Source organism: Podarcis vaucheri (assembly GCF_965113315.1).
Source record: "Podarcis vaucheri genome assembly, chromosome: 16".
Classification (NCBI taxonomy): Eukaryota; Metazoa; Chordata; class Lepidosauria; order Squamata; family Lacertidae; genus Podarcis; species Podarcis vaucheri.
The window spans coordinates 2,973,038-2,999,546 of NC_138754.1; the positions used below are offsets into that span (position 1 = coordinate 2,973,038).

Consider the following 26,509-nt stretch of genomic DNA (forward strand, 5'->3'; position numbering starts at 1 on the left):
TCGTCCTCTGTCATTCCCTTCTCCTTGTGCCCTCCGTCTTTCCCAACATCAGGGTCTTTTCCAGGGAGTCTTCTCTTCTCATGAGGTGGCCAAAGTCTTGGAGCCTCAGCTTCAGGATCTGTCCTTCCAGTGAGCACTCAGGGCTGATTTCCTTCAGAATGGAGAGGTTTGATCTTCTTGCAGTCCATGGGACTCTCCAGAGTCTCCTCCAGCACCAAAATTCAAAAGCATCCATTCTTCGGCGATCAGCCTTCTTGATGGTCCAGCTCTCACTTCCATACATCACTACTGGGAAAACCATAGCTTTTACTATATGGACTTTTGTTGGCAAGGTGGTGTCTCTACTTTTTAAGAGCATAGTTTACCCCTGCACAAAGCTACAATCCCCAGCACCCTTAAACTACAGTTCCTAGGCTTCTTCAGGGGAAACTTTAAATATGTTTTCTGTGGATGTGGCCAGAGTGAGCTTAGCTTTCTTTCCATCACCAAAAGAGGAATCTCAGAGGTGCATCATGCATCGCCATGCTTCCTTCACCAGGTTGGGTCACAGTAGAATTTGCTCCAGGTGTCCTCTCCTTCAGAGGTGAGGCCAATGGCAGCTAAACGGGTTGTGGAATGCCTTTCGCAAAGCATTTGCCCAGTGTGCGCACACAGCCTGCTCTTATCCTGATTAAATCGGCTGCCGTTTTTGTCAAGCCACAACAAAACAGCCATTTTATCATTTTGGATTCATCTGTTTATTGGCAATTTCCCAGCCTTACCCTTAGAAAAAGTCATGAAGGATAAGGCTACCTGTGGCTGCTAGCCAAAATGACTCTGTTCTACCCTCCCCTGTCGGAGGCAGAAGGCCTCTGGGGATCCCAAGCAGGGAGAGTTGCTGCTGGCGCTCTGGTCTTGCTTGTGGGCTTCCCAGAGGCACCTGGTTGGCTGCTGCGAGGGCAGGACGCTGAATTAGACCCATCAAGCTCTTCTGGTGTTGCTGGAACCACTGCCTGCCAAGAGGATGCTCTGCCTCTCACTCCATCCTGCTTAGGGTTGTCTACGCCAACAGGAAGAGGCTTTCCAGGGTTCCAGGCAGGGGACCTGAGCAGCCCTAGCTGGAGATGGTGCTCTTGGTCCAAGGTGTGCTCTGATGGTCTTTCCTGCTTGGCAGGGGGTTGGACTCGATGGCCCTTGTGGTCTCTTCCAACTCTATGATTCTATGATTCTATGAGATGCCTTGAGGGACTGAACCTAGGACTTGCCATGTGCAAAGTCGACCACTGGGCAACAGGGGCCTTGCTTGAATGGAGACTTGGACAAGGGAAGATGCAGCGAGAGCCGTACCCAGGCCAGTTCTGGGAGTCTGGGAGCGTTGAGAGTTGTCAAGAGGTCCCTAGTCTCCTCCCATAGCCACAATTCCCAAGCAGTGGTACCTCTGGTTAAGAACTTAATTCGTTCCGGAGGTCCGTTCTTAACCTGAAACCGTTCTTAGCCTGAGGTACCACTTTAGCTAATGGGGCCTCCCGCTGCCACCACCGCGCGATATCTGTTCTCACCCTGGGGCAAAGTTCTTAACCAGAGGTACTACTTCCGGGTTAGCAGAGTTTGTAACCCGAGGTTTTTGTAACCCGAGGTACCACTGTAGTGGTTTAACAAACAATCACTCTTCACAGGGAACTCTGGGAATTGTAGCTCCTAGGGGAAAGGGTGTGTGTCTCCTAACAGGTCACAGCACCCTTAAAAAACAACAGCACCCAGAATCCTTAGGGAGCAAAGCCATGGCTGCTGAAAATGACATCACTGTCATCTGTAGTGTGAATGGGACCGTCTTCCCTTGAGTTCTTTCTGCTTGCCGGAAAGCTCGGGGATGAGGCAGGGAGTTCCCAAAGACTTGCACAAGCAGTTTGGAGAAAAGGGGGCTCCTGCTGTTTTTCCCCTCCTTCACATTACAGAACAAGAGGAATCCCGTTCCTCTCCCAGAGAGAAGGAGACAGACAGGAGAGTTGTGTAATAAATAATAATAATAATAATAATAATTATTATTATTATTATTATTATTATTATTATTATTATTATTATTATTATTATTATTATTTATACCCCGCCCTCCCCAGCCAAGGCCAGGCTCAGGGCGGCTAACAAGCAATAATAAAAACAAGTTGAATGAATACAACTTAAAAACAAGATTAAAATAAAACATTGGAACATTGAAACATTAAAATGCAGCCTCATCACAGGAGGAGAAAGGAAAAAGAAAGAGGGCGAAGGAATCAAATTGGCTCCAAGCCAAAGGCCAGACGGAACAACTCTGTCTTACAGGCCCTGCGGAAAGAGATCAGATCCTGCAGGGCCCTGGTCTCATGAGGCAGAGCGTTCCACCCGGCCGGAGCCATCACTGAAAAGGCCCTGGCTCTGGTTGAAGCCAATCTAACTTCCTTAGGGCCCGGGACCACTAGGGTGTTGCTATTTATGGACCTTGAGGCTCTCCGTGGGGCAGACCGGGAGAGGCAGTGCTGTAGGTACGAGGGTCCTAGGCTGTACGGGCAAACACTGAAGGCCAGCACTCTCTCTTTTGCCCAAACATTTGCTAGCCGGACTCTATACCAGTCAGGGAGCAGAAAGACATGCCAGAGCATTCCAAAGCCCTCCGTCACGAGGCACAGGCACCCAAGAGGGGACCCCCCAGCCGGGCTGGTACTCACCACAAACTTCTCACCATTCTGTTCCACATGCTTGTAGGTGGGGATGGAGATGGGCACCGCCTGCTTCTCAGTGTAGTCGTAGAACGACTGGCCCAGAGAGTCGTCGCTCGGGTCGAGGTTGTCCGCCTCGTGGGGGGGCACCGACAGAACCGTCAGGATCAGCTCCTTCTCCCCCGCCCGGATCAGGTCCACCACTTGCTTGTGCGTCGCCCCTTCGACGTTCACGCCGTTCCTGGCAGAGGAGAAGGGGGAGACGGTTGTTTCACAAGCTTGAGGCAGGCGCCAACGTTACCGGAGTCAGTATTAGCAAATAAAAAAGAGTGCAGAAACTGAAGCGACAGAACAGCTCTAGGATTTGAAAACCAGAGGAAAATAAAGGGACAGGGGGTGTTAAAATTCAGGACTTTTCCCTGTTGCCTTACTTCTGGCGTATAAGGCCCCTCTTAAGACATGTAGAAGGCTGGGAAGAGATAGGAACAGGCGAGAGTTAGGATGAGCTACCATCTTTTGTGAGTGGTAAGGGATAAGAATTAGTTTTAAGAGAGGGCTCCGTATTCTACCTGTTCTATTTCTATTTTTTGCAGCAGCTACTTTATCATATTATGAAACACTTTAATAAAAATCTCATTACAAAAAAGAAGTGTGCCTAGCTATTGCCTGCCAGCATCATTTAATAATAACCTGGGTGGTGTGTGGATTTCAAGATGATCTCTGCTGCAAGCTGCGCAGACTCCTCTTTTACAAGCTTCCACTTGGAAATAAAAGGAGGGTGGCAACATGAGATCAGGCCTTTCTATACTTGTGGGGTGCTCTCCCCAGGAAGTCCCGCCTGGCACCATCTTTTGGAGGCTCCAGGCAAAGACTTTTCTCTTTGCCTCGGCTTTCGGCCCTTGATTTGAATGGTGGCACTGTGGCCTCTCTGAGTGGGGCGGGACGAGTAAGTCCTGATCTGTCTTCTCTGTGTTTTTGGGGTGAGCTCCCATTGCTCGGTCCCTGCTCCTGCCAACCTAGCAGTTCGAAAGCACCTCAAAGCGCAAGTAGATAAGTAGGTACCACTCTGGCGGGAAGGTAAACGGCATTTCCATGCGCTGCTCTGGTTCGCCAGAAGCGGCTTAGGTCATGCTGGCCACATGACCCAGAAGCTATCTGCGGACAAACGCCGGCTCCCTCGGCCTATAGAGCGAGATGAGCGCGCAACCCCAGAATTGGTCACAACTGGACCTAATGGTCAGGGTTACCTTTAACTTCTCTCTCTCTCTCTCTCTCTCTCTCTCTCACACACACACACACACACACACAAAATGATGGGAGCTGAAGGGGCAGCAATTCTTCAGGAGACACCTTGCAGCTCAGACTAGTTACTGACTAAGGCTGCAGAACTTGCCCCCCCACCCCCCTGTTCAATGCCATTTACAAACTCGACAGGAGCCTGCCACATCCCGTTTAAGGCACACGCAAAATCATTTGGGAACTTGGGAAGGAAATGTTTTGTAAACAGAGCCGTGCGGGGAAGACAACTTTCTGGCTCTTGAAAACGCAACACACACACTTCCCCCAATAGAGAGGAATTTCCTTCTCCGGGGACTTCTACTTGCAGAGAACAATGCCTCAAAAGTCCAGAGGAGCTTGGGCGAGCCTGAATTCAGAGAGAACATTGAGCTTGAGGGGAAAATCACCCACGGGGAGCCTGAGACGTTTATCTTCAAAAGAACAACAACAACAACAACAAAGCAATAGGCAGATTAGACGTCTGTATCCTCACAGCAGCTACTAGACTGTGCGTAAAATTGTTAATTAGAGGCACTGAGTCCCTGCACATCTGTGGCTCTTGGTCTCCCTCCAGAGCGACCAAGAGAACAGGCAAGTCATGCATGTGCCCCTCGCCAGCGGAGGGGTGGGTCATCTGCAGGATAGCAAGAGAGCCATTCCCCAGCTCTGTATATTAAGAGTCCAATTCACCAATGCAAAGCCGAATGAAGAACAGGAAGTATGGAAGGGGGAGCCCTCCAAGGAAAAGAGACAACCATTGCCAGAGAGCAAATGCAGTTAAAAGGGAGTCAGACTAGGACCTGCGGAGAGACCAGGGTTCGAATCCCCCCCTTGAGCATAAAGCTCAATGGGAGTGACCTTTGGCCAGCCATTGCCTCTCAATCTACTCTCCCTTTCAGGGCTGTTGCAAGGATTAAATGAGGGTGGGATTCACGCATGCCGCTCTTTTGCGGAAAAAGGGTGGGATGCAAATGAATAACTCGTTAACCACAAGACAGGGAGGCTTCTGGAGATGTGGAGGCCACCCAAATAAACAACAGGAGGGGGAGGCAAAGACATTTCCTCCAGGCCTTTGCATGCTTAAGAGGCTCCTCTACCACCACCAAGGCTTGCTATGTGAGCTGGCGAGGGGGGGGGGCAGAATCTCTCAACACCCTTGGAGAATGGCAGTATGGAGGACAGCAAAGCATCGTGGGAGGAATCATCTGCTTTACTGCTTGTCTTCTTCCATCCCCTCCCCAGTTCACAACTGAGAATACTGGAGGGGAGAGGAGCAGTAGGTGCCAGCATCTCAGGGGCCTTCCCTAGAACCCCCCAGAGCCAGAAGTGTCCACGTACCACTGCTCCACAGGACGCGGGTGACGCTGTGGGTTAAACCACTGAGCCTAGGACTTGCCAATCAGAAGGTTGGCAGTTCGAATCCCCGCAACGGGGTGAGCTCCCGTTGCTCGGTCCCTGCTCCTGCCAACCTAGCAGTTCAAAAGCACCTCAAAGCGCAAGTAGATAAATAGGTACCACTCTGGCGGGAAGGTAAACGGCATTTCCGCGCGCTGCTCTGGTTCGCCAGAAGCGGCTTAGCCCTGCTGGCCGCATGACCCAGAAGCTGTACGCCGGCTCCCTCGGCCAATAAAGCGAGATGAGCGCCGCAACCCCAGAGTCGTCTGTGACTGGACCTAATGGTCAGGGGTCCCTTTACTTTTACCTTTACCGCTGCTCCACATACCCCACTGGCTACCTTGACCTCTGCTGCTCCCTGGGTGGAACAGACATGAAAGAGACCCCTGGGAATCCTGAAGATGCTACTGTTCTCTCGCCAACAGCTTGGAAGGAGAGCACTGATCTGTAGTTAAGAACTGGCACTGTGCCAGGCACTGTGCGGAACACGGCACCGGCAGTCTCTGCCCCCAGAGGGCTCACAATCTCAAAGGCAGAAGGTTCAATCCTGGCGGCTTCTCCAAGCTCGGCTGGGAGAGACCCTCTGCCCGAAACCCTGGGGAGCTGCTACCAGTCAGTGTAAACAACACTGAACAAGAGGGATCAAGTGTCTGGCACTGCGTAAGGCAGTTTCCTATGTTATCTGCTAGACGATGGGGATATATGACCACCCAGAAGAGGCTTTGCCTTTGGCCGGGGGGGGAGGGGGGAGGCTGAGGGCAGGAAGGAGAGTATGTTCCACTTTGTAAAGGGAGCCAGACGGCAGGAAGCGTTCAGGCAAAGCAAGTCAAAAGGGAGGCTGAAGGTGTTTTTGTGCTGCAGAAGGAATACTGAATCCTTGTGGTGTGCGTGTGTGTGTGTGTGATGCACAAAAGGGAGAGGGTGTTATTCGCTTTCGCTTCCAGTTGCAGACCTCTGTGCCTCAGGAGCCCCTCCACAATCTTCCCAGGAGGCTGCCACTGAAAAAGGGAGGCTGGAAAGCCCCTGTGCGCAAACAGAAGATTGTATGGGGACCTTGGGATCCCAGCCACAGGATATAAAACTACAGTGGTGCCCCACAAGACGAATGCCTCGCAAGACGGAAAACTCGCTAGACGAAAGGGTTTTCCGTTTTGGAGGTGCTTCGCAAAACGAATCTCCTATGGGCTTGCTTCGCAAGACGAAAATATCTTGCGAGTTCCTGCGGGGTTTTTTTCCTCCCCCCCCTTTTCTAAGCCGCTAAGCCGCTTATCAGCTGATCCGATAAGCCGATAAGCCGCTAAAAGCCGCTAATAGCGCTAATCCGCTAATCCGTCAATGGGCTTGCTTCGCAAGACGAAAAAACCGCTAGACGAAGAGAATCACAGAACGGATTCTTTTCGACTTGCGAGGCACCACTGTACAAACGGAGCCAGCGCAAAGTAAGTCTGAATGGCTGGGGGAGAAGCAATGGGAAGGCGGGATATAGACACCAAACCATAAAATTCATCGTTAAAGGTCCTTCTTCTGAGGTCCTAAAACAAGAAAGTCAGAGGACAGGGGTTTTTTTTTAATAAACGTATAGGATTTGCACTGATTCATGTCTTTGCCAGCCTACGATGCTAAACCACAGTGTCCACGTTTTCAGAAAGGACTTGCCAGGACTTCAAGATGGAAAGACAGAAGGTGGGAAGCTGATGTGAACGGAGTCCCCCAGAAGGCTCAATGGGGGCTGCCTTAAACCAAGTCGTAAGAACACAAGAAGAGGCTCCTGGATCAAGCCAATGGATCATCTAGTCTGGAATCATGTTCTCACAGTGGCCAAGCAGACGCCTATGGGAAAACCAGAAGCAGGGCCTGCGCACAAGAGCACCCTCCCCTCACAGAGTTTCTAGCAAGTGGCGCACGAAGCCCTGCTGCCTCCATCAAGCCAACCATTCATGCAGCCCAGAGCTATCAACTCTGGCAGCCGGTGTCTACGGTCTCAGGGAATAGGACGGAACTACCTGGGATGCTAGTTCAGCCAGGGAATGTCTGCAGGGGGAAATCATGGCTTGGGGTAGGTTTGCGAGTATGGCAGAAGGAGATAGGATCTGCCCATGCAATGCCCACCTGGTGGAAACTCTAGTTCACATGGTCCTTAAATGTATGCTCTCCGCCAACAATTTCTAGACCATCTATGTATTCCGACATGGAAACCAGAGAGGGAGGTTATATGCTTCTTATTACAGGGGAGAGACCAGGAGCTCGCCAAGACAGTAGCTAAGTTCCGCTATTCGGTTTTTTTGTCGCCAAAGTACGCTACAAGATCCTGCCCTTGCTGGAGACCCACAGAGATGAAATAGATTGCTCGCCTCTTCTTCCCTTTGGCAAATGACTGTACTGTTGAAATGGCGACGAGATCGCACTGGCCTATTTATTCTGAATGTTTGTATGTGATCCCAATAAAGGTTTGATGATGATGATGAAAAATCATGGTCTGCAGCTCACCTACAGCAAACAGGTTTCACGTTTAAGACTGGGGCGGGGGCTTTTTTAAGCCTTCTGGGCAATCTTCCAGGGTGTGCACACCATGAAAGTGGGCAGAGGACAGATATTTTATCTTGGTACAGTAAGCTAGTTTCTACACACACCCCTCTCTATCTCCCACCCAGGTGAGCAAGTCGCACAGTGAGAGTTCAAGGGCATATTCAGGCCAGGCAAAGACACTCAAGGAGGGTGCAAAACAGGGCCAGCAGGCAAGGGAAGGATTGTTACAAGGCCTGCACCCTGGCAGAGCCTCCAGCTTCGTTTAATACATACAGGCACAAAATATCCACACCAAATCCTGAACAAGGCAGAGTCCCACCTGTGAATCATAAAATCATAGCACTGTAGAGTTGGAAGGGATCCCAAGGGTCATCTAGTCCAACCCCCATCGGCCAAGAGTGGCTGGGGCAACCCAGTCAGATGAGCAGGGTATATGTAATAAATGTAGTACAGTAGTAAGGTAAAGGTAAAGGGACCCCTGACCATAAGGTTCGGTCGTGGCCGACTCTGGGGTTGCAGCGCTCATCTCGCTTTATTGGCTAAGGGAGCCGGTGTACAGCTTCCGGGTCATGTGGCCAGCACAACTAAGCCGCTTCTGGTGAACCAGAGCAGCGCACGGAAACGTCGTTTACCTTCCTGCTGGAATGGTACCTATTTATCTATTTGCACTTTGACGTGCTTTCGAATTGCTAAGTTTGCAGGAGCAGGGACCGAACAATGGGAGCTCACCCCGTCGCGGGGATTTGAACTGCCGACCTTCTGATCGGCAAGCCCTAGGCTCTTTGGTTTAACCCAAAGCGGCACCCACATCCCTTAGTACAGTAGTAGTAGTAGTAGGATTAATGCAGGAATCTTCACCTATAAAGTCACAGCTGCAGGATGCAGTGGAGAGGAGGCTGTCAAATCTGGTCTTGACCACACAGGCCCGAGAAAACTGACCACAACAAGCGAGTCTGTTTTCAAAAGGCTCACGTCCGCCAGCACATTGGGCGCACACCCTGACCACAGTTCCCTCACAGACCTCTAAGGAGGAGCACTGGCTCTCTTTTCCCGCTACAGAACTAAATTTAGCTGTGTTTATTCGGTTGGCAAGATTGTTGGCTAAAGGCATCTAAAATAGTTTATTCAACAGTTTAAAAGAGTGGTGGGTGTCCTGGCTCCCATGCCAGCAACATCCCGGCTAAATGGACATTATCTGCTGCTGAAATAAATAAATAAATAAATCAAGGTGTGAGCCAATCCCAGGCCTCATCCATCACAAGGAAGCTGCCTGCCCATGAACTAGAGATCCAAATTTGTGTTTTACTTCAAGGGCCGTGCCAGGGCAAGTTCATTTCAAAAGAGTAAAATAGCTTACAATCTGAACAAATTGCCACTGAAATGACTTCATCTTTCCACTGTCACTCATCTCCCAGGTTATTGGAAGCCTAAAACCATTGCAGAATGTGAGTTCAGCTCATGGCTGGAGACCATGCTCCAGGTGAGACGGGGAGGCTGTGTGGGAGACGGGTCTCTCTCAGTGGCAGCACCAGGATGACGCAATTCCCTTCTAAGGGAGGCTGGATTAGCCAGCAGTGGGGAGCCTGGACACAGGACGCCGTTCCGATGTTGCAGGATTCCAACTCCCACCTGTAGTCAGGTTTTTTAAAAATTGCTCTGCCTTGTTTTGCTGCCGTTTATCTAAGCAGACAGTTTAACCTTTATGCTACAGTCTGAAGGTACATGGGGCTTTTGCAACCTGACTGAAGCAAAGCTGCTCTAGGCATGGTGGGGGACTGCAGAGGAGCCAATGGGTCCATCAGGGTCGTCAATGGGGCACTGCTGGGAATGCGGCCCGTCTGAAAACTCCCGGGTGCCTCTGCTAGGAAGCGAAGACAATACTGAGCTGGAAGTGCCAATGCTTCGGCTTGGCGTCAGACAGCTTCTGATGTTCCCTAGATGCAACCTGTACCCTCCTTTCTCTTCCTTTTTGCAGCTAAACTCCTTGTTCCTGCGTTGACGTGCACAGCTAAAACATGGAGGCGAACATGAGCAAAGCCAATCTCTGCAGCAGCCAGCTGGGAGCAACAACCAAAGTCACGCTTTGTACAGTGAAGGAACTACACAGAGCTCCTTTGCTACGTCAGCTGCAGCCACCATGACGGTCAGACCCAGGGGCAGGGAAGACCCCCCCCCTCACAGGACAGCACTCGGGCCAGTCGGGGAGAGATCAACACAGAACCAGTTCCCTGGAGCTCACCTTGCCAGAATGACAGAGTCACTGGGTGCATGCATGGCTATTTAAGAACACAGCACAACTGCAGCTTCAACCCTGGGGATGAAGCTGCTGGTTCCTGGCCCCGATCCGGCTCCCGACCCTCCCATGGCATCTCCACATGCCACAGCAGAGGGGACCGAAAGGCTAGGACCTTTTGCAGTCAGGTCTCCATGGCAACCCAGCTGGGAACAACCAGCAGCGAAAGCCAAGAGCTGCAGATCTGCGAAACGGAGAAGCACAGAGGGAAGAGATCGCCAGCGGCCGCTGGTGCTACCGCTGCCTCTTTTTTAAGTGAATGAATTAATTGTTCGGGTTTGTTGTGCTTCAATTCTCTTCCTTCTTATGGAAGAAAGGGAAAACAAGCACCAGGGAGGTGCCACGCTCTGAATCTTGGAGACGTTTCCTGGTTCTGGCCCCTGGGACCTGAAATCTGTCCCTTCCCACAAGGAACCTCTTGTTGTTGCAGCAGACCTGCCCTGTCCCCAGGGAGGATTGTTTGGAGGAGGAGAGCGATTCCAAACTGAGGCCAGGCCAAGCAGATCTGTGGATTTCTTATTTATTTTTTTATCTACGGCAGTGCGGGAGCTTGGACATCGTCATTGTTATTATATTTATTCATAACCCGCCTTTTTCCCTAACGGGACTCTAGGCAGCTTACGGATAAAAACAAGAACGGCTAAAAACACAGAAAATTTCAATCGTTAAAATACAATGAAACACTGATAGAACTAGACTATCTAAATATATAACTTATGTTTAAAACATACATGCTGTCAGGGGGTTGGGGGGCTGCTCTATCTATCCCCCCCCCCAGGCACAAGTGCCCAAGATCAACTCTTGCAATCAGCGAGGAGGGTAAGGCGGGTGGACTGGACAGGCCTGGTGTAAATAATGAGAATTTGGCAGCCTCTCTCTTCCCGCCCGCCTGCCCTTCCCCGGTTTCAGCACAGCAGAACATCCTGCCTACTTGTTCTCCTGTTCAAAGCATTAGCCACCGACCGACCGCCAAGACACTGGCTATCAGGCAGGCCCAGTGCCGGACTGGGGGCTGCCGCTCGATTTGCTTTGGCCTATGGAGCCAGGGGCCCCTCGCTCCTCTTTTCTCGCTGCAAATTTCCCCACTCCTTGGTGAAAGGTGGCTGGCCTTTGGGCAGCTGAACACCCTTCCGGTCACTGGTTCATGACCCACCCTGAGGCTGAGCTGAGGAATGGAAACAGCGGGCGGGCTCTGCCACGATGTACAAAAAAGCCCCCTTCACTGGGCATAAGGCACTTTCATCACTGCCAAGTTGTGCAGGCGGTACCTTTTTTCCACCCATCTGCATTTTAGGCAGAAAGTGTGTTTTATCAGTATTTGTTTTCATTTCTGTGAGCAGCCTTAAGTCCTGGTTCTCGGGGGGGGGGGGGAGGTGGGATGTATAAAAATAAATAAATAAAAGGAGGAGGTGGAGGAATGGCAGCAGCAAAGCACTGGCCTTGTTTCAGTTACTAATAGACAGCCAGCACAGATCTTTTGTCACTGGTATAAATTCTTTCAAGTGCACTGGTGTATTCCTCAAGGTTGTGGGAAGCTGGGGAGGCTGGTCTATGACGCCAATAGGGCACCAGCCTCCTCCAAGCCCACCGGCCTGTCTTCTCGCTTGCACAGCTGGCATGCAAGTCTCCTCCTTAGCATCCATACTGTTGAACGCAGGAGGAGGATGGGAGACAAAACCCAACTCTCCCAGTGGGCACCAGCCGCCACTGGTCGGGAAGGCAAATGAGCTAAGAACTGCAGCTATGCTCTGAAAAGCTGGCTCCCTCCAGACATCTCCTCTTCCCCACACAGCCGCCCAATGCAGCGCCTTGTCTGGGGAAACTGAGGCACAGCAAAAATGCGCTCCCAAAGAAATTGCACGCCAGCCGGATCTCGCACAAGCACATTTGCTTCGGCTCCGGCAGATCCAGAATTCTCAGCACGGGGGAATTTCAATTTAACAAGCCTCCTAAAGACGTCTGGTGCTGGCGAGGCACACCTTCCAGCGCAGGCCAAGCCCTGCCAGCTATTTCCTTTGGGGAAACAGCCTGGAAGCAGTCCAAGTAATGGAGCAACAGCCCCGCGAGGGATTTGCCCGCACCGCTTTCCTCTCGCATGCTTTCGCGTAATTTGTTTTGTTTCAATTAGGAAGTCTGCAACAAAGGAACACAGTCTTTGCTCTTTTGGGAAGAGCTTCAGCCACTAAACCACACTGCAAACGTTATGGGGTCATGCTGAAGGTGGTTTCGGAAATTAAATGAGAACAAAAGAACATGGTTGTGAAACTGTTTTAAGAGTGTTAAAAACATTAATGCGGTGGTTTGTATTGAAATAATATTAATTTTAAACAACCCGTGCTTTGAAGCACTTGAAAACATCAACACCAGAAACTATAGAGAGATGCTGCCAGGTACATCTTTATGGGCGGTGAGTTCTGCATTCTTGGGGCCACCACTGAGGAGGCCCTCTCAAGAGCCACTCCTGTCCCTCAAATGTCTGAGGGCAACAGAACCACCAGGAGGGTCTTTTTTCACCGATCATAACCCCCAGGCTAGTCTGTACGGAAGGAGGCACTCTTTCGTATACTTGTGGCCCAAATCATTTAGGGAAGACTTTATTATGCCCATTTCACAGATGGGGTACAGGAGGCCAGGAGAAAACTAACCCTACCCAAGGCATTTCGTGATTGGCCAGAGCTCAGGATACCGCCCCCCTCATCCCAGGGAGGATACTGTAGAGCTAGAAGAGGTGCAGAAAAGGGTAACAAAAATTATCAAAGGACAGAGACGTTTCTCCACTGGGGAAAGGCTAACATTGGGGGCCTTTTCTTTCTTTTTCTTATAAAAGCGTCTAAAGGGCAGATAGGTAAGACAGAGTTTTGTATCACTGCTAAACAGTATAAGGAAGCAGTCTTTCCCCACTGAATGCCAGAGTTCTGAATCACCCAAAGAAGCTGAATGGCAGTAAGTCCACAAAAGGAAAGGTACTTCTTAAAACCTGTTAATTAAGCTGCGAAATTTACCTAAGGCCACAGATTTGGACAGCAGAGATAAAAAGGTCATTGGCCATGATGACTTTATAGAGCCTCTGGGTTTAGGGACAGTCTACCTCTGACTACCAGCTGAAGGGATTAACAATAAGGGAGGGCTACCATCCTTCATAAGGACACGGATGCCACTGAGCCTCTTGGGCTTGCCGATCAGAAGGTTGACGGTTTGAATCCCCGCAACGGGGTGAGCTCCCGTTGTTCGGTCCCAGCTCCTGCCAACCTAGCAGTTCGAAAGCACACCAGTGCAAGTAGATAAATAGGTACCACTCTGGCGGGAAGGTGAACGTTTCCATGCACTGCTCTGGTTGCGCCAGAAGCGGCTTAGTCATGCTGGCCACATGACCCGGAAAAACTGTCTGCGGACAAAGGCCGGCTCCCTCGGCCTGTAAAGCGAGATGAGCACCGCAATCCCAGAGTCGTTCGCAACTGGACTTAACTGTCAGGGGTGCTTTACTTTTTACCACCCTTCATACACTATTTGTGAGCTTCTCGGGCAGGGCGGGGGGGGGGGGGAGAGAATCCAACACTCCACTTCCTGAGCAAGTACAGAAGCACCCACAAAATGCCGTGTCCTAATGCAGAATCCTGCAGCTATTTATTTTTTTTAAGTGCTAAGACAGCCCACAAGACAGAAATATTTTGGCCTTGCTCACTCTGCCGATCCCTTCACTGAGCCATGTTCTGGCACCCTCTCCCAAGCTCAAGCACTGTGAAAATATCCCAATGTAGATGGGACACCGCCTTGCTTTCAGAGACCAATTCTATGCCTTCGCCAAGCTTTGCATTCCCCTCGGCTCATTGAGACCGTGGAGAAAGCAGGTAACTAACGGCTGCCATCCTCAGCAGGCTTTACTTGCAGGTAACGCTCCCTTCCTGTCCGGCTGAATGCATCAGGCAGATGTTGCAAAGCGTTCAGATGTCCAGGAGCGTCGCTGCCTCTGACCGTGGATGCAGAGCCTAGAAAGCCTTATCCCTTGTGACTTTGTCCAATCCTCTCTGCCTAACCCTAAAACCATCAGGATGGTGTGGCCTTAAAGATGCAATCACTGTCACAAATCCTACAAGGGACAGTAAGGGACCTCTGCTGGGCCAGGCATCAAAGTTACCCTGGTCATGGGCACTGGTGGTGGAGGAAAAGGAAGGCGTCATCTTGCCTCAGGTAGCTTTGCCCACACAATCACTTTTTCAAGGTCCCTGACACCCTCCTATTAAGAAACCTATCCACTCTACAAGGAGGTGATGCCCAGAACGCAGGAATGTTTTACGATCCTCCCTCAAGGGCTTTCGGCTGATAGCGGAACAGTAAAAAAAGAAAGAGAAACCAAGAATGGGAAGAAGGAGAGCGGCCAGGATTTATGAGCCAAGTCACATTTACTGGCACGGGTGTGGGAGCCGGGGGGGGGGGGGGCGCTGCTGCCAATGCCACTCCAGTAACGGCAGAGCCACCGAGCAGGACTGCAAGGGAATATCGTCATCCTATCTGTTGGGGGACCTAAGTAGATCCCTCCACAGTGCACAGAAGGGCAAGTTCTGTTATCAGAAGCGACTCGGAAAGAACAGAGACCCTCCACTTTGTATGCTCCCGGCAGCAGCTCCGGCAAAATTAAAAACCAGCCTTTAAAGGACGGGTATCTTTGTACTGCATGATAAAGAGTTTAGCTTTTGTTCTGTTGCACAGGCAAGCGAGTGACCTCATGATGCGCTGTGTGCATCAAGGACGGGATGGGAAGCAAAGGGGCTTTCAAGCAGGAGGGTTCAATATTCTGGCTGCCAGGGCAGTTCAATCATCTCTGGAGGGGGGCCCAGGAAGGCTCCTTGTCTGGAAGCTTATGGGTGTGGGAAGCTGTCTTATCAGGCTGGCCACTGGTCCCCTAGCCCTGTGTTCCCCAACCTGGTGCCCTCCAGATGTTTTGGACTATGACTCCCAACAGCCCCCAGTCAGCTACTGGGGGAGGCTGGCCTGGCATGTGTAATCTACTCCAATGTCCAAGGGCAAAGGCTTTCACCAACCTGGAGATGCCAGGGGACTTCCTGCATGCAGAATGTGAACTCTGGAGACTTTGCTCTGCCCTTGTCTCCGCCCCACTGTTACTGGACTACAACATCCATTGGCCCTACCTGTCCTGGCCTCCTTCCCTTCCTTGTCTCCTTTGCTCCGCTTTACAAAGTGACTCAAAACTTTTGTTTTTCCTTCTTGGTGTTCTGAGGCAATTCCTTTTCCTCCCCACGGGTTAATTAGTGCAAAGGTTCTACTTTAAAAGAAACACTCTGACCTCTCCAGTGCAAAGGTCCCCCCTCCAAATCCCCTCTTCTCTCTAAATTTTATTTTTTTTTAGACTGCAAATGGGCAAAGAGGTGGCGCCCAGGTTTGATCCCTGGAATCTCTGTGTAGGGTGGGGGTGGGATCTCTCTGAAACACTAGAGAGCTGCTGCCAGTCAGTGTAGACAAGTCTAAGGTAGATGGACCAAGGGTCTGGCTTGGGTTAAATCAACACTTTCTCTCTGCTGTATGAAGGGACCAGTATGTCTTCTTCCTGTCCAATGCCCAGAATGCTTTAGACACTTTTGCAAGTTATAAATTTTGGGGATGAGGATTATGATGCCAGCTAACAATTATTCACCACTTTGCCTAACTGTAGGGACGCGGGTGGCACTGTGGGTTAAACCACAGAGCCTAGGACTTGCCGATCAGAAGGTCGGCGGTTTGAATCCCCGCGACGGGGTGAGCTCCCGTTGCTCAGTCCCTGCTCCTGCCAACCTAGCAGTTCAAAAGCACGTCAAAGTGCATGTAGATAAATAGGTACCGCTCCGGCGGGAAGGTAAACGGCGTTTCCGTACGCTGCTCTGGTTCGCCAGAAGCGGCTTAGTCATGCTGGCCACATGACCCGGAAGCTGTACGCCGGCTCCCTTGGCCAGTAAAGCGAGATGAGCGCCGCAACCCCAGAGTCGTCCACGACTGGACCTCATGGTCAGGGGTCCCCTTACCTTTACCTTGCCTAACTGCATCCCTATGTGTCACCAGCCTACCAGGGGAAAGAACTTGTTTCCCCCTGGCCCACTGCAAAGCACCATCCCACCTTCAGCTTAGAAGCCACAGAACAGCAGCAGACTATTTAGCAGCTGGAAACAAGACTTCTGGGAAAGCAAACTCCTCAGTCTGGTTTCTTAGAAGTGGGGCACATGGCTCTTGGGAACGAAGCACAGAACCTAGCAGAACAGTCACAATAACCAGAATGAAACTGGGGCAAAAGAAAGCAAAAAAAGTGCCCTCAGTAGATTTTATGTCACATAGAGTGAACTTTTGTTAACTTCTGCAACTCAGAAATTAATAGCACAATGGCACCTGTTGACGTGGCAAAATGCCATCAGTGGTGCTGAAATTATAACACGTGTTGTAAAAAAGGAATCATTCCTATGCTTACAGATATTGATTGTGAATCATGATTCCAGGGTTTTTCCTCTAAAGCAAACAACTTTTTTCCAGCCTCAGGGTCGCATTACCTCATAAGCAACCTATTATTCATTCATTCATTCATTCATTCATTCATTCATTCGTTTCTCACCTTTTCCCCCAGACAGGGAATCAAGGTGACTCTAACCTTTGTGCAGCAAGGTGCATTCCAGCCATGGAAAAGCAGAAGTTCCCACACACTTCTGTCTTTCATCCAGGCAAGCTTTTGAAGGACACATTCCAGCTAGGCAAAAGCGCCTGAGGAAGGTGTTAAGTCAGGGAGATCCATGACCTGGAGGAAGTCCAGAGGACCAGACAGAGAGGCATTGAGGGCCACATCTGGAAGGGGGGCCGAAGATTTTCCACCTCTGATCTAAAATATATAGGTCTTGATCACTGAATAGTGCCTCTTCGATGAATACTAGTCAACATGAACGTTTGTTCTTGTTTCCTCCAAGAAACACCTGTTGGTCTGTACATCGGTTGCCTAACCCTGCCATATCCCAAGCTGCTAAACAAAAACTATCTTGTTCTCAAGCGCATCCTAAATATCCAGTACTTTCCACCAGACACTACTAAAAAGAACAACTCATTCTCTAAACTGTTTGTTGACAGCCACTGGATTAGATGGCATTTGTTGCTGCAAATTTCCCAGGCCAGGAAATTCAAAACTTTGATTTTTAAAACTGTGTATATCAAGAAATGCATTGGTGGACAAAGCCAAAGATCTCTCTTCGCCCTGCCTACTTGCTTGCAGATGTGGCCAGCCAGACATCTTTAGCAAGCACACAAGCATCTGACTTCCCAACTGGGTAGGAATTTGTGAGGCAGAGACAGGAAGAATCTTTAGAACTCTTCTGTTTATTTAAGTTTCCTGGACTCTGACTCCTAGGGTTAGTCAAGCACAGTGTGGACCCACTGAGATTAAAGGACGTGGCTAACTTGGGGCCCCTGATATCCGTGGAGGATAACCTAGCTGGATGCAACACATAATTTGGTCCAAGACAGTTTGGCACCTGAGGCAAACCACAAAAGGGCATCTCGTCCCATCCTGTCCCCCACCTGCCAAGGAAGGAGAGGTGGGTGAAGATCTGCATAGGGAACAAGCAGGGAATCAAGATCTACATCGAGAACTAGGGAGGAGAGGGCCCTGAATCACACCGAGCAGAGCCCTGGGGACTCCAGAGGGCAGCCCCTGCCATTTCCTCCCTAGGGATGGGAGGAGACCAGCAACAGTGCCTGTTTGCCAAGAGGCCACTGTGGAGGGGGCACTGGGAAGGATGCCAAGGAAGCAGCAGATCCAGCCTCTACGGAGCATGCCACAGCCACCTCTGCTGCAAGAGATGCATTCCTTGGAGGCCAGACGGACCCTGCTGCCTGAGGCGGTCATCTCATCTTGTCTCACGGGTGGGATGGCCCTGCACACAGAGCCCTACATCACTTCCTCTCATGCAATAAGGGCTTGACTTGTTCCCACACCCAAACTTAAAGAATAGGGCCAGATCATGACCATAATACTTGAAGGATTTGGACCTAAATAGTATTCAAAATGGGATGGGAGGTGGGCAGGAAAGGCTGGAGGCCCTTTGTGGAATCCACAGGGTTTGTCTCCAACTAAGTTCTAGAGGAGATCCACTGTAATTCATGGGCCCAAGACCATCATTTTCATTGGGTCTGCCACCAATAGGACTAGCATTGGGTAGAGCTCACAAGCGTCATCCTCCAAAGTCAAGATCATGCATACCTCAGTGATTTGAAGAAGAAGAATAAATTTTATTTATACCCCACCCTCCCTGGCCAGAGCCGGGCTCAGGGCGGATAACACCAATAAAATTTCAGTAAAAACATAGTAAGAAAAAAGAAAAAGAACAATTTAAAATACAACTTAAAATGCAATGTAAAATGCAGCCTCATTTTAAAAGTCAAAATCATAAAGGGGAGGGAAACGTAAGGGTCAGACTGAGTCCAAACCAAAGGCCAGGCGGAACAGCTCTGTCTTGCAGGCCCTGCGGAAAGATGTCAAGTCCCGCAGGGCCCTAATCTCTTGTGACAGAGAATTCCACCAAGTCGGGGCCATTACTGAAAAGGCCCTGGCCCTAGTTAAGACCAACCTAAGCACCTTATGACTTGGGACCTCCAATATGTTGTCGTTTGTGGACCTCAAGGTCCTCCGTGGGGCATACTAGGAGAGGCGAAATTACATCCAGTGTAAAAGTATGCCAGCTTCAACTCTGTGCTGTTTCACTTGTATAAGAAGAAATCAGGGCTACATTTCCTGGGAAGGCTTTAGATATTTTAAGTACAACTTTAAAATACACAAAAAGGCTCATATTCACCTTTCAGTACCGGTAAACGGAGTCTTATCTTTCCCAGGGCTAGCTTAAATGATCATTGTTAAAAGCGTTTATATGGCATGATTCAGTTTAGACTCAGAGGCAGCATGCCTCTGAATACCACTTTGCTGGGAATCACTGGTGGGCAGTGTGCTGTTGGACTCAGGTCCTACTTGCAGGCCTTCCAAAGGCATCTCGTTGGCCACTGTGAGAACAGAATGTCAGACTAGATGGGCCCCTGCCCTGACCCAGCAACACTGTTAAGGTAGGGAACCAGTAGCATGTTCCTATTACAGACCAGGGAGAGGGATTGGGCAAAATTAAGGGCAGGGTTGACTTGCAACATGAGATAGGACTCCCAGAATTTCTCCATGGGGATGGGGAAGAGATTGCACATGCCAAGTCACACCCCTTGCTGAGCTTATTCACAAGAACCTGAAGAGTATCAAACAGGTGGTGTCCTGCAAAAGACCAACCTCTCATTGTGCTAAGGGGCTCACAATCTTTAATGCTACACGGATTAATGCTACACAGAATAAACCACAGAACAAGCAAAATGTTTTAAAGCCATACATGCTCGGTTGCGTGTGCAAATATTCAGACTGACAGCAACAAAGTCCTTCTGAGGTGTTCCTCAGAGAAGGATGACAAGTTAAAAAAAAAAGTTTTCTACCCGGAAAGATTCAGCAATGTCTGTAAACCACCAGTATGACCAAAATAGGGAGTATATTCGACACTTCCAACGCATAAGAAAGAGTCCTGTTTTGATCCCCATGGTGAGTTTAATAAGACCCAATTTGTGTGTCCACGGAAGTTTAAACGCCAAATGTGTTTGGTCAGGTGCAGAATCCCGGAAGATATGAAGGGTCCAATATCACTTTTTGTCTCCCCACAACCCCATCCCAGAAGCTGCTAGATTGCTGTTCTAGGCCACGTTAGTGACAACCTTGCACTGACCTAATTCCTCATTTTACATCACAAACCACCTCTTCTCCTTCTTCAATGGAAGTGACCCTATTCCACGCAGGCACTGCAACCTTATGCCACTGCCAAGCACCGGAACAAATCGTCCGCCAAGCCAGCAGCATGCAAAACGAAAATCCCCACCCAGGGTTGACTAAGAAAGTTGTCCATGCTGGGTTTAATTCATGCAATGGAAAAACCAGTGACTTTTTCTCCAGCTCATGGGAACATTGCCCAACTAACAAGACTAAAATGAGGACACATTTTTTCCCCCTTCTGCTGACACCTCCCAAACTCACTCGGCACAGAAAACTCAAAGCACCCACTAGTAGGGAGGGTAACTGGTCTTGCAGAGAAGCTGGCCCTGTAGGCAATTCTTTTAGCCATCCCATGGACCAAAACATTTCAATTCACGGAGCCAGTAAGGGAATCCAAACTCAGCACGTCCAACGCATCCTTCCAACTGCTACAAAACTCTTCATTTTCTCCTAGTAAAGAGACACTCTTTGTCGGTGTTCAACAAAAACGTTTAAATGAAACAGACGTTCTTAGGAACTGGTTTGCTCTGAAGAACGAACAGGGGAAGAAACAGACCAGCTGACTTGTACACCAGTCCTAACAAGACATTGATCAGAGAGCAAAAGAAGTGCTTCAATCTTGTTTCTAACTATTGCACCCACACCCAATAAATCCGCTCCCAAGTGTTGCAAGCAGTGCTACTCCTACTCAAGAACAGACTCTCATTGAAATCCATACAACTCAAGTCCACTAATTTCAACTCATCTTCTCTAAGTAGAACTCAGTTGGCTGCAACCCAAAAAAAAACACCAGGTTGGGAGAACTGCCATCCAAAGAATACTGAGAAACATTTTCTGCTACTTTTGTCAGGGAATATCGTGCTTTATTAAGCAGGACTATTTCAATGCAACAGTTTCATGGATAACCTGCTAGGAGATAAAGACACTTCCTGGACACAAGTCCTCCTCTCTATTCCATCTTCATGGAGGTGATGTTTGAGGGGAGAGCTTGGGAGGGAACAGACTGAACCAGGAGCTTCTTAATGGAGGGTTGCCGTATGTCTGGTATTCAGCCCCCTTAAGCAGTGTCCAGGCGGAAATCGCTGAAATGTCTGGGAAAATCCGAATGTATGGCAGCCCTCCTTCCTTATATCAAGGGCACTACAGACAAAATCAGCAAAATCCTCCATAAACACAATATCAAAACAGCCTTCTGCACCAACCAAAAAATAGCCAATATCCTCAGAAACCCAAAAGACAAAATCCAGCTGGAAAACCAAGGGGTCTATGAAATACCCTGCAAAGTCTGCCCATCCACGTACATTGGACAAACAAACAGACGAATAAATGCACGTATCGCAGAACACAAGAATGCCGTCAAAAAAGAAGAAAAAACTTCCTCTCTTTTCCAACACATGAAAGAAACAGGACATGAAATTAATTTTGCAGATTCCAAATTGCTCTTTAACATGGAACATCACCACAAGAGAATAATCATGGAAGCCATCGAGATAGAGAAACACCCTCACAACATGAACAAGCGTGACGACACGTCCCGCCTGCCAGACATCTGGAAATTAGCCCTCCCCACAAAAACCGACACCAGAACCAGAGGCACACAGAACGCCGTCACCAATCAACCACACCAGACCCAAACCCAGACCCTCTCCACAGACATATTACAGACTCCATCCAGTAGCCAAACTATAGTGGCACCTCCGGATGCTGCACCCCCCTGCAATCCCTACACAGATCTGGCTGGCACTAGGCACAAAACCATAGCTCGCCCCTATACACGAAGCCAAGCCAGAGCACAACTAAATGCAGCACAGCCATCTTCTCAGAAAAACTCTTCACAAGCTCAAGAGGTCAAGACACGAAAGCTTTAGCAACTAATCTACACTTAATGACCCACCCAGTGATATTCTGAATATCACTCATGAAATCACCCAAGATATCCCTCAAGTAATTAAGGAACAAAAGAAGAAAAGGCACACTAATCTAGGAACTTCCTCTTTGCCCAGAACGTTGGAGGCTATACACCACACCCCTCAACAGTATTTATAGGAACTCAAACACCAGACTCTGCTCTGTTCCAGTAACAAGAAGCCGAAAGCACCAGCCTGAAGATGACGAGTGAGACCTCGTCGAAACGTCGCACAGACACCCCGACTCTTACACGGGAAGACACCCGAAGACACCAAAACCTGCATTCCTGTACCCGTGAAAACCTACGAAAGCAAATATATATATATATATATATATATATATATATATATATATATATATATTACATTTTACTTTATATATACAGTATATGTATGTTAGGGGTGTGTGCACTATGCCCCCCCCCCCGACACAGTTGCATTTTGCTAAGTTATACGCAGAGTAGGCCCATTGGAATCATATGGACTCAAATGAACCAAGTGCATTGATGTCAGTAGGTTTGCACTGAGGATGACTTAGCCAGATACGACCCATATATGGACATGCAGAAAGAGTCTTGTGAAATATTGACGGCCAATAAATTTATTAAGTCTTAATAAGTCTTAATGGCCTTCATTAGGGGCATCTGATGAAGTGGACCGAAGCCTAGCAAAGCTTATATGTCCCAATAAGCCAGCTTTCAAATTCCACAATACTTTTTTTTGTTAAAAAAAGCTTATTCTATAGGAAGCCAGCACAGCTAACTCTCCTGGAAACATACCTAGTTTCAGAGTAAATAATAGATTATACTACATTTGTTTTTTCACTACAGCTGAGATTTGTTGGTCAGACAGTGGATTGTTCCCACCACATCATATGCACGCTATTTGTATAACCCATTCCAAATTATGTAATCATATTCTCTCTTTTTCTGTTTTAAAAAATTAAATTTTTGCACTACACCATATAGCTCATATTCCTTCTTTGTATTCAAGATTTCCATTAAAGGTGAGGGGATATGTGGAGCTCCCCATCCTTTTGGGGGCAACCCATCTACAATTATATAGAAATGTTCCTCACATATTGGGGGGATACCATATTGTGCTGCTACTTGCATCCTGGCCTGTTCAAGGTTTTCACTATAGTTGAGGGGGTACTTGGGGGGAAGGACACCCACTCAGAAGTTTTATTGCATTATTCCCTCTTTAGAAATGAAAAAAGTTTGATACAGTATTCTGAGATTATATCAGGCTGAGCGAAGGAATGTTTAGGTTGTGGGAGAAGAGTTCTCTACTTTATGGTTTATGTAGCAATATTCTCCCTGTTAAAGGAAATGTGTAAGGGTTTTTCAGATTACATCATTGCTGCTTTAAACTTTCTTCTACAGGTGCATTTCACTTTGGTATAAACCACCCACAATTCATACAGCAAAATTCTAAAGTTGATTTATTACCTCCCCAGAGGACAGCATACAGCACTCTCCCTCGTATATCTAGGATTTCCCTATAACTGCAAGGAGAGATATGGGGAGCCCCCCTCCCCATTCCTCCATCAGCAGTTAATATTGTGATACATTGCATCAGAGATAATGCTACTCTTTAGAATGGTTGGTTCAAGACTGGCTGCAGCTGTAGGGGATGGATATTATTAAGATACAGTATTATCATATGTCTTAATTGTTTTTCATGGCCTATTCAAGGCTTTGTTTTAGCTTCAGGCTTTTAGTCATTTCCACATTCCCCTTTCCCTGCATGTTAATGAAAGAAAAGTGAGTGTAATGTTATAAAATGTAGGGAGTTGCTTGTTTTTTAAATCCCACCTTTCTTCCATCATGGAACCCAAGGCAATGGGGTGCCTGGGGTTCCCAGGGAGTCTTCTGTTAATACACTGCTCCAGCCCAGGCCTGGTTAGTGGTAGCCCCCTGTGCCTTCAGACCATACCCTATGTGGGATCCTCCACTTGGAGACACCTTACTCGCTCGCCTGTTCTCATAAGCGCCTCTCTTTTCTCTGTTAGACAGGTAAAAAGAAGATTTGAAAGTCAGCAGGCAGGAGTGGAATATATGCCTGTGTGTGGCCTTCCTCCCCCAAAGGGATGATCAAGGGGGTATTGAATACAGATGAAAACTGGGAGTCCCTTATTAATTCCCCCCAGTTATAAGTTGGAGAAGCTTGATTCTGATATTTTTTTTTAACCACTGACTTTAGTTTCTGCTGAACGTAACATTTTTTGTTCTGCTGTGGCTGATTCCCCTCCTTCTCTCCTAGAAGATGGTTTTGTTGCTACTGGGACTTTATGAAGTGAAAGCTGCTTTCAGAATTTCATGTTAATAAGATAAAAGTTGGGGGGGGGCAAGATTATTGGGGGCCCTGTCTTTTCCTGCTTGGCAGGGGGTTGGACTCGATGGCCCTTGTGGTCTCTTCCAACTCTATGATTCTATGATTCTCTTAGAGGCAATGCCCCCCTAAGTATCATGGGCAACCTCTACCTTCTTGAATATCCTAGTATTGGTACATATTTTCATTAAGTAGGGTTGCTTTTAAAAAAATGAAAATAACCAATCTACTCTACCAACGTGGGCTGCCATACATTCGGATTTTCCCAGACATTGTTTGAGGAACTCAAACACCAGACTCTGCTCTGTTCCAGTAACAAGAAGCCGAAAGCACCAGCCTGAAGATGACGAGTGAGACCTCGTCGAAACGTCGCACAGACACCCCGACTCTTACACGGGAAGACACCCGAAGACACCAAAACCTGCATATATATATATATATATATGCGCTCTGGGAGTACATGCACACAGATACATATATAGATATATGAAGAACATGACTACATAACTATAAGCCACTTGGAGATTTTATTACAACCAAGCAGTATATAAATTTGGTGAAATCAACAAACAATAAATAATTGTGGCAGGCTACGCACACTAAATGCATCCCCTCACCTGTGGTGCAAATCTTGAATGGGGCCATGATACTAAGAAGCACCATCTTCAGCATCAAAACACAGCTAAATATATAGACATAAACTCAGGCATAAACATATACTCCCCCTACACATGTGTGCTTGTGTGGGCGCTGCGAAAGGACCGTGCTAGTGATAAGGCAGTCTTATCAACACAACTGAACCTATGCATAAACTCGGGAGCCACAGACCCACAGGGGGGGGAAAACAGGGAAGAGATCTAAAATTGGGATTTGCAGGTAGCTAGGGTGAGACCCCTAAGCAGAGGCATCAGCTGTGGCATTTGATGAGTCTTGAGAACAGAACTGAATTATATGCATGCATATACATATGCATATACACACAGGCACGCAAATAAAACTCCGGAGTGTACAGCCTCACGCTGCACACGTGTTGGTGTGTACACACGCACACGCATGTGCAGAAAGGGGGGAGAGGATGCTCTGAATTATATGTATGCATGGGTGTATATACATATGCATACTGATCTATCTATCTATATCGATCGATCGATGTATATATACACACACATGCAAATAAAATTCCGAGGTATACAACCTCACGCTGCACACGTGCTAGTGTGTACACATGCACACGCTTGTGCAGAAAGGGCGGAGAGAATGCTCTGAATTATATGCATGCATGGGTGTATATACATATGTATACTGTATATCTATGTATCTATCTATATATACACACACACAAATAAAACTCCGGGGTGTACAGCCTCACGCTGCACACATGTTGGTGTGTATACACACACACAGGCATGTGGAGAAAGAGGGGAGCTGCAGGTGTGTGTTTTGGGGGCCCGCCCCCCATACTCACACCTCGAGGATGCTGTCCCCTTTGCATGGGTGTATATACATATGCATATCCACACAGGCACGCAAATAAAACTCTGGGGTGCACAGCGTCACGCTGCACACGTGTTGGTGTGTACGTGTGGAGAAAGGGGGGGAGAGGATGCTCTGAATTATATGCATGCATGGGTGTACATACATATGCATAGATACATATATATATATATATATATATATATACACACACACGTATGCACGCAAATAAAACTCCGGGGTGCACAGCCTCACGCTGCACACGTGTTGGTGTGTACACACGCACACGCGTGTGGAGAAAGGGGGGAGCTGCAGGTGCGTGTGTGTTTTTGGGGGGTGGACGAGGGACCCTCCCTCCCCCCTCCCCGGCCCCGCCCCCCCGTACTCACACCTCGAGGATGCGGTCCCCTTTGCGCACCCCGGCGCGCTCGGCCGCCCCCCCGCCCAGGACGGCGCTGACGTGCTGCAGCGGCGCGTAGAGCTCCCCGTTGATGCTGCGCAGCTGCCCGCCCTCGCTGACTTGCCCGCGCACGTTGAACCCGTAGCCGGACTCCGACTTGACGATGCGGACCACGCGAGGCCCCGCCGGGGGGGCGGGAGAGGGCGGCGGCGGCGGCTGAGGGGGAGCCGTGGGGGAGGTGGCGGCGGTGGCGACGGAGGAGGAGGAGGAGGGAGCCGGCGCTGCTGCCGACGACGACGCCAATGAGCCCGAGCCGCCGCCGCCTCCCCCGGAGCTGCCGCCCCTCAGCGGGCCCGGCAGGACGGAGCGCGGCAGCCCCTCGCTCCCCTCGTCCGCCATCTTGGCGCGAGCAAG

General features: G+C 49.0%; 1 protein-coding gene across 2 annotated transcripts in view; it reads right to left on the reverse strand.

The window, feature by feature from the left end:
• Positions 1–26,509, reverse strand: part of SNX27 (sorting nexin 27) — a 45,528-nt gene extending 19,019 nt beyond the window's left edge. The window contains exons 1-2 of one of the 2 annotated variants that reach the window (XM_082202239.1): positions 26,220–26,509; positions 2,685–2,916 (exon numbers count right to left, since the gene is read on the reverse strand). In XM_082202239.1, the coding sequence (XP_082058365.1) occupies positions 2,685–2,916; positions 26,220–26,494 (507 nt within the window). In that variant the 5' untranslated portion in view covers positions 26,495–26,509. Of the gene's footprint in view, positions 1–2,684; positions 2,917–26,084 lie in introns of both variants that reach the window. The other variant, XM_082202238.1, reaches the window with a different exon arrangement.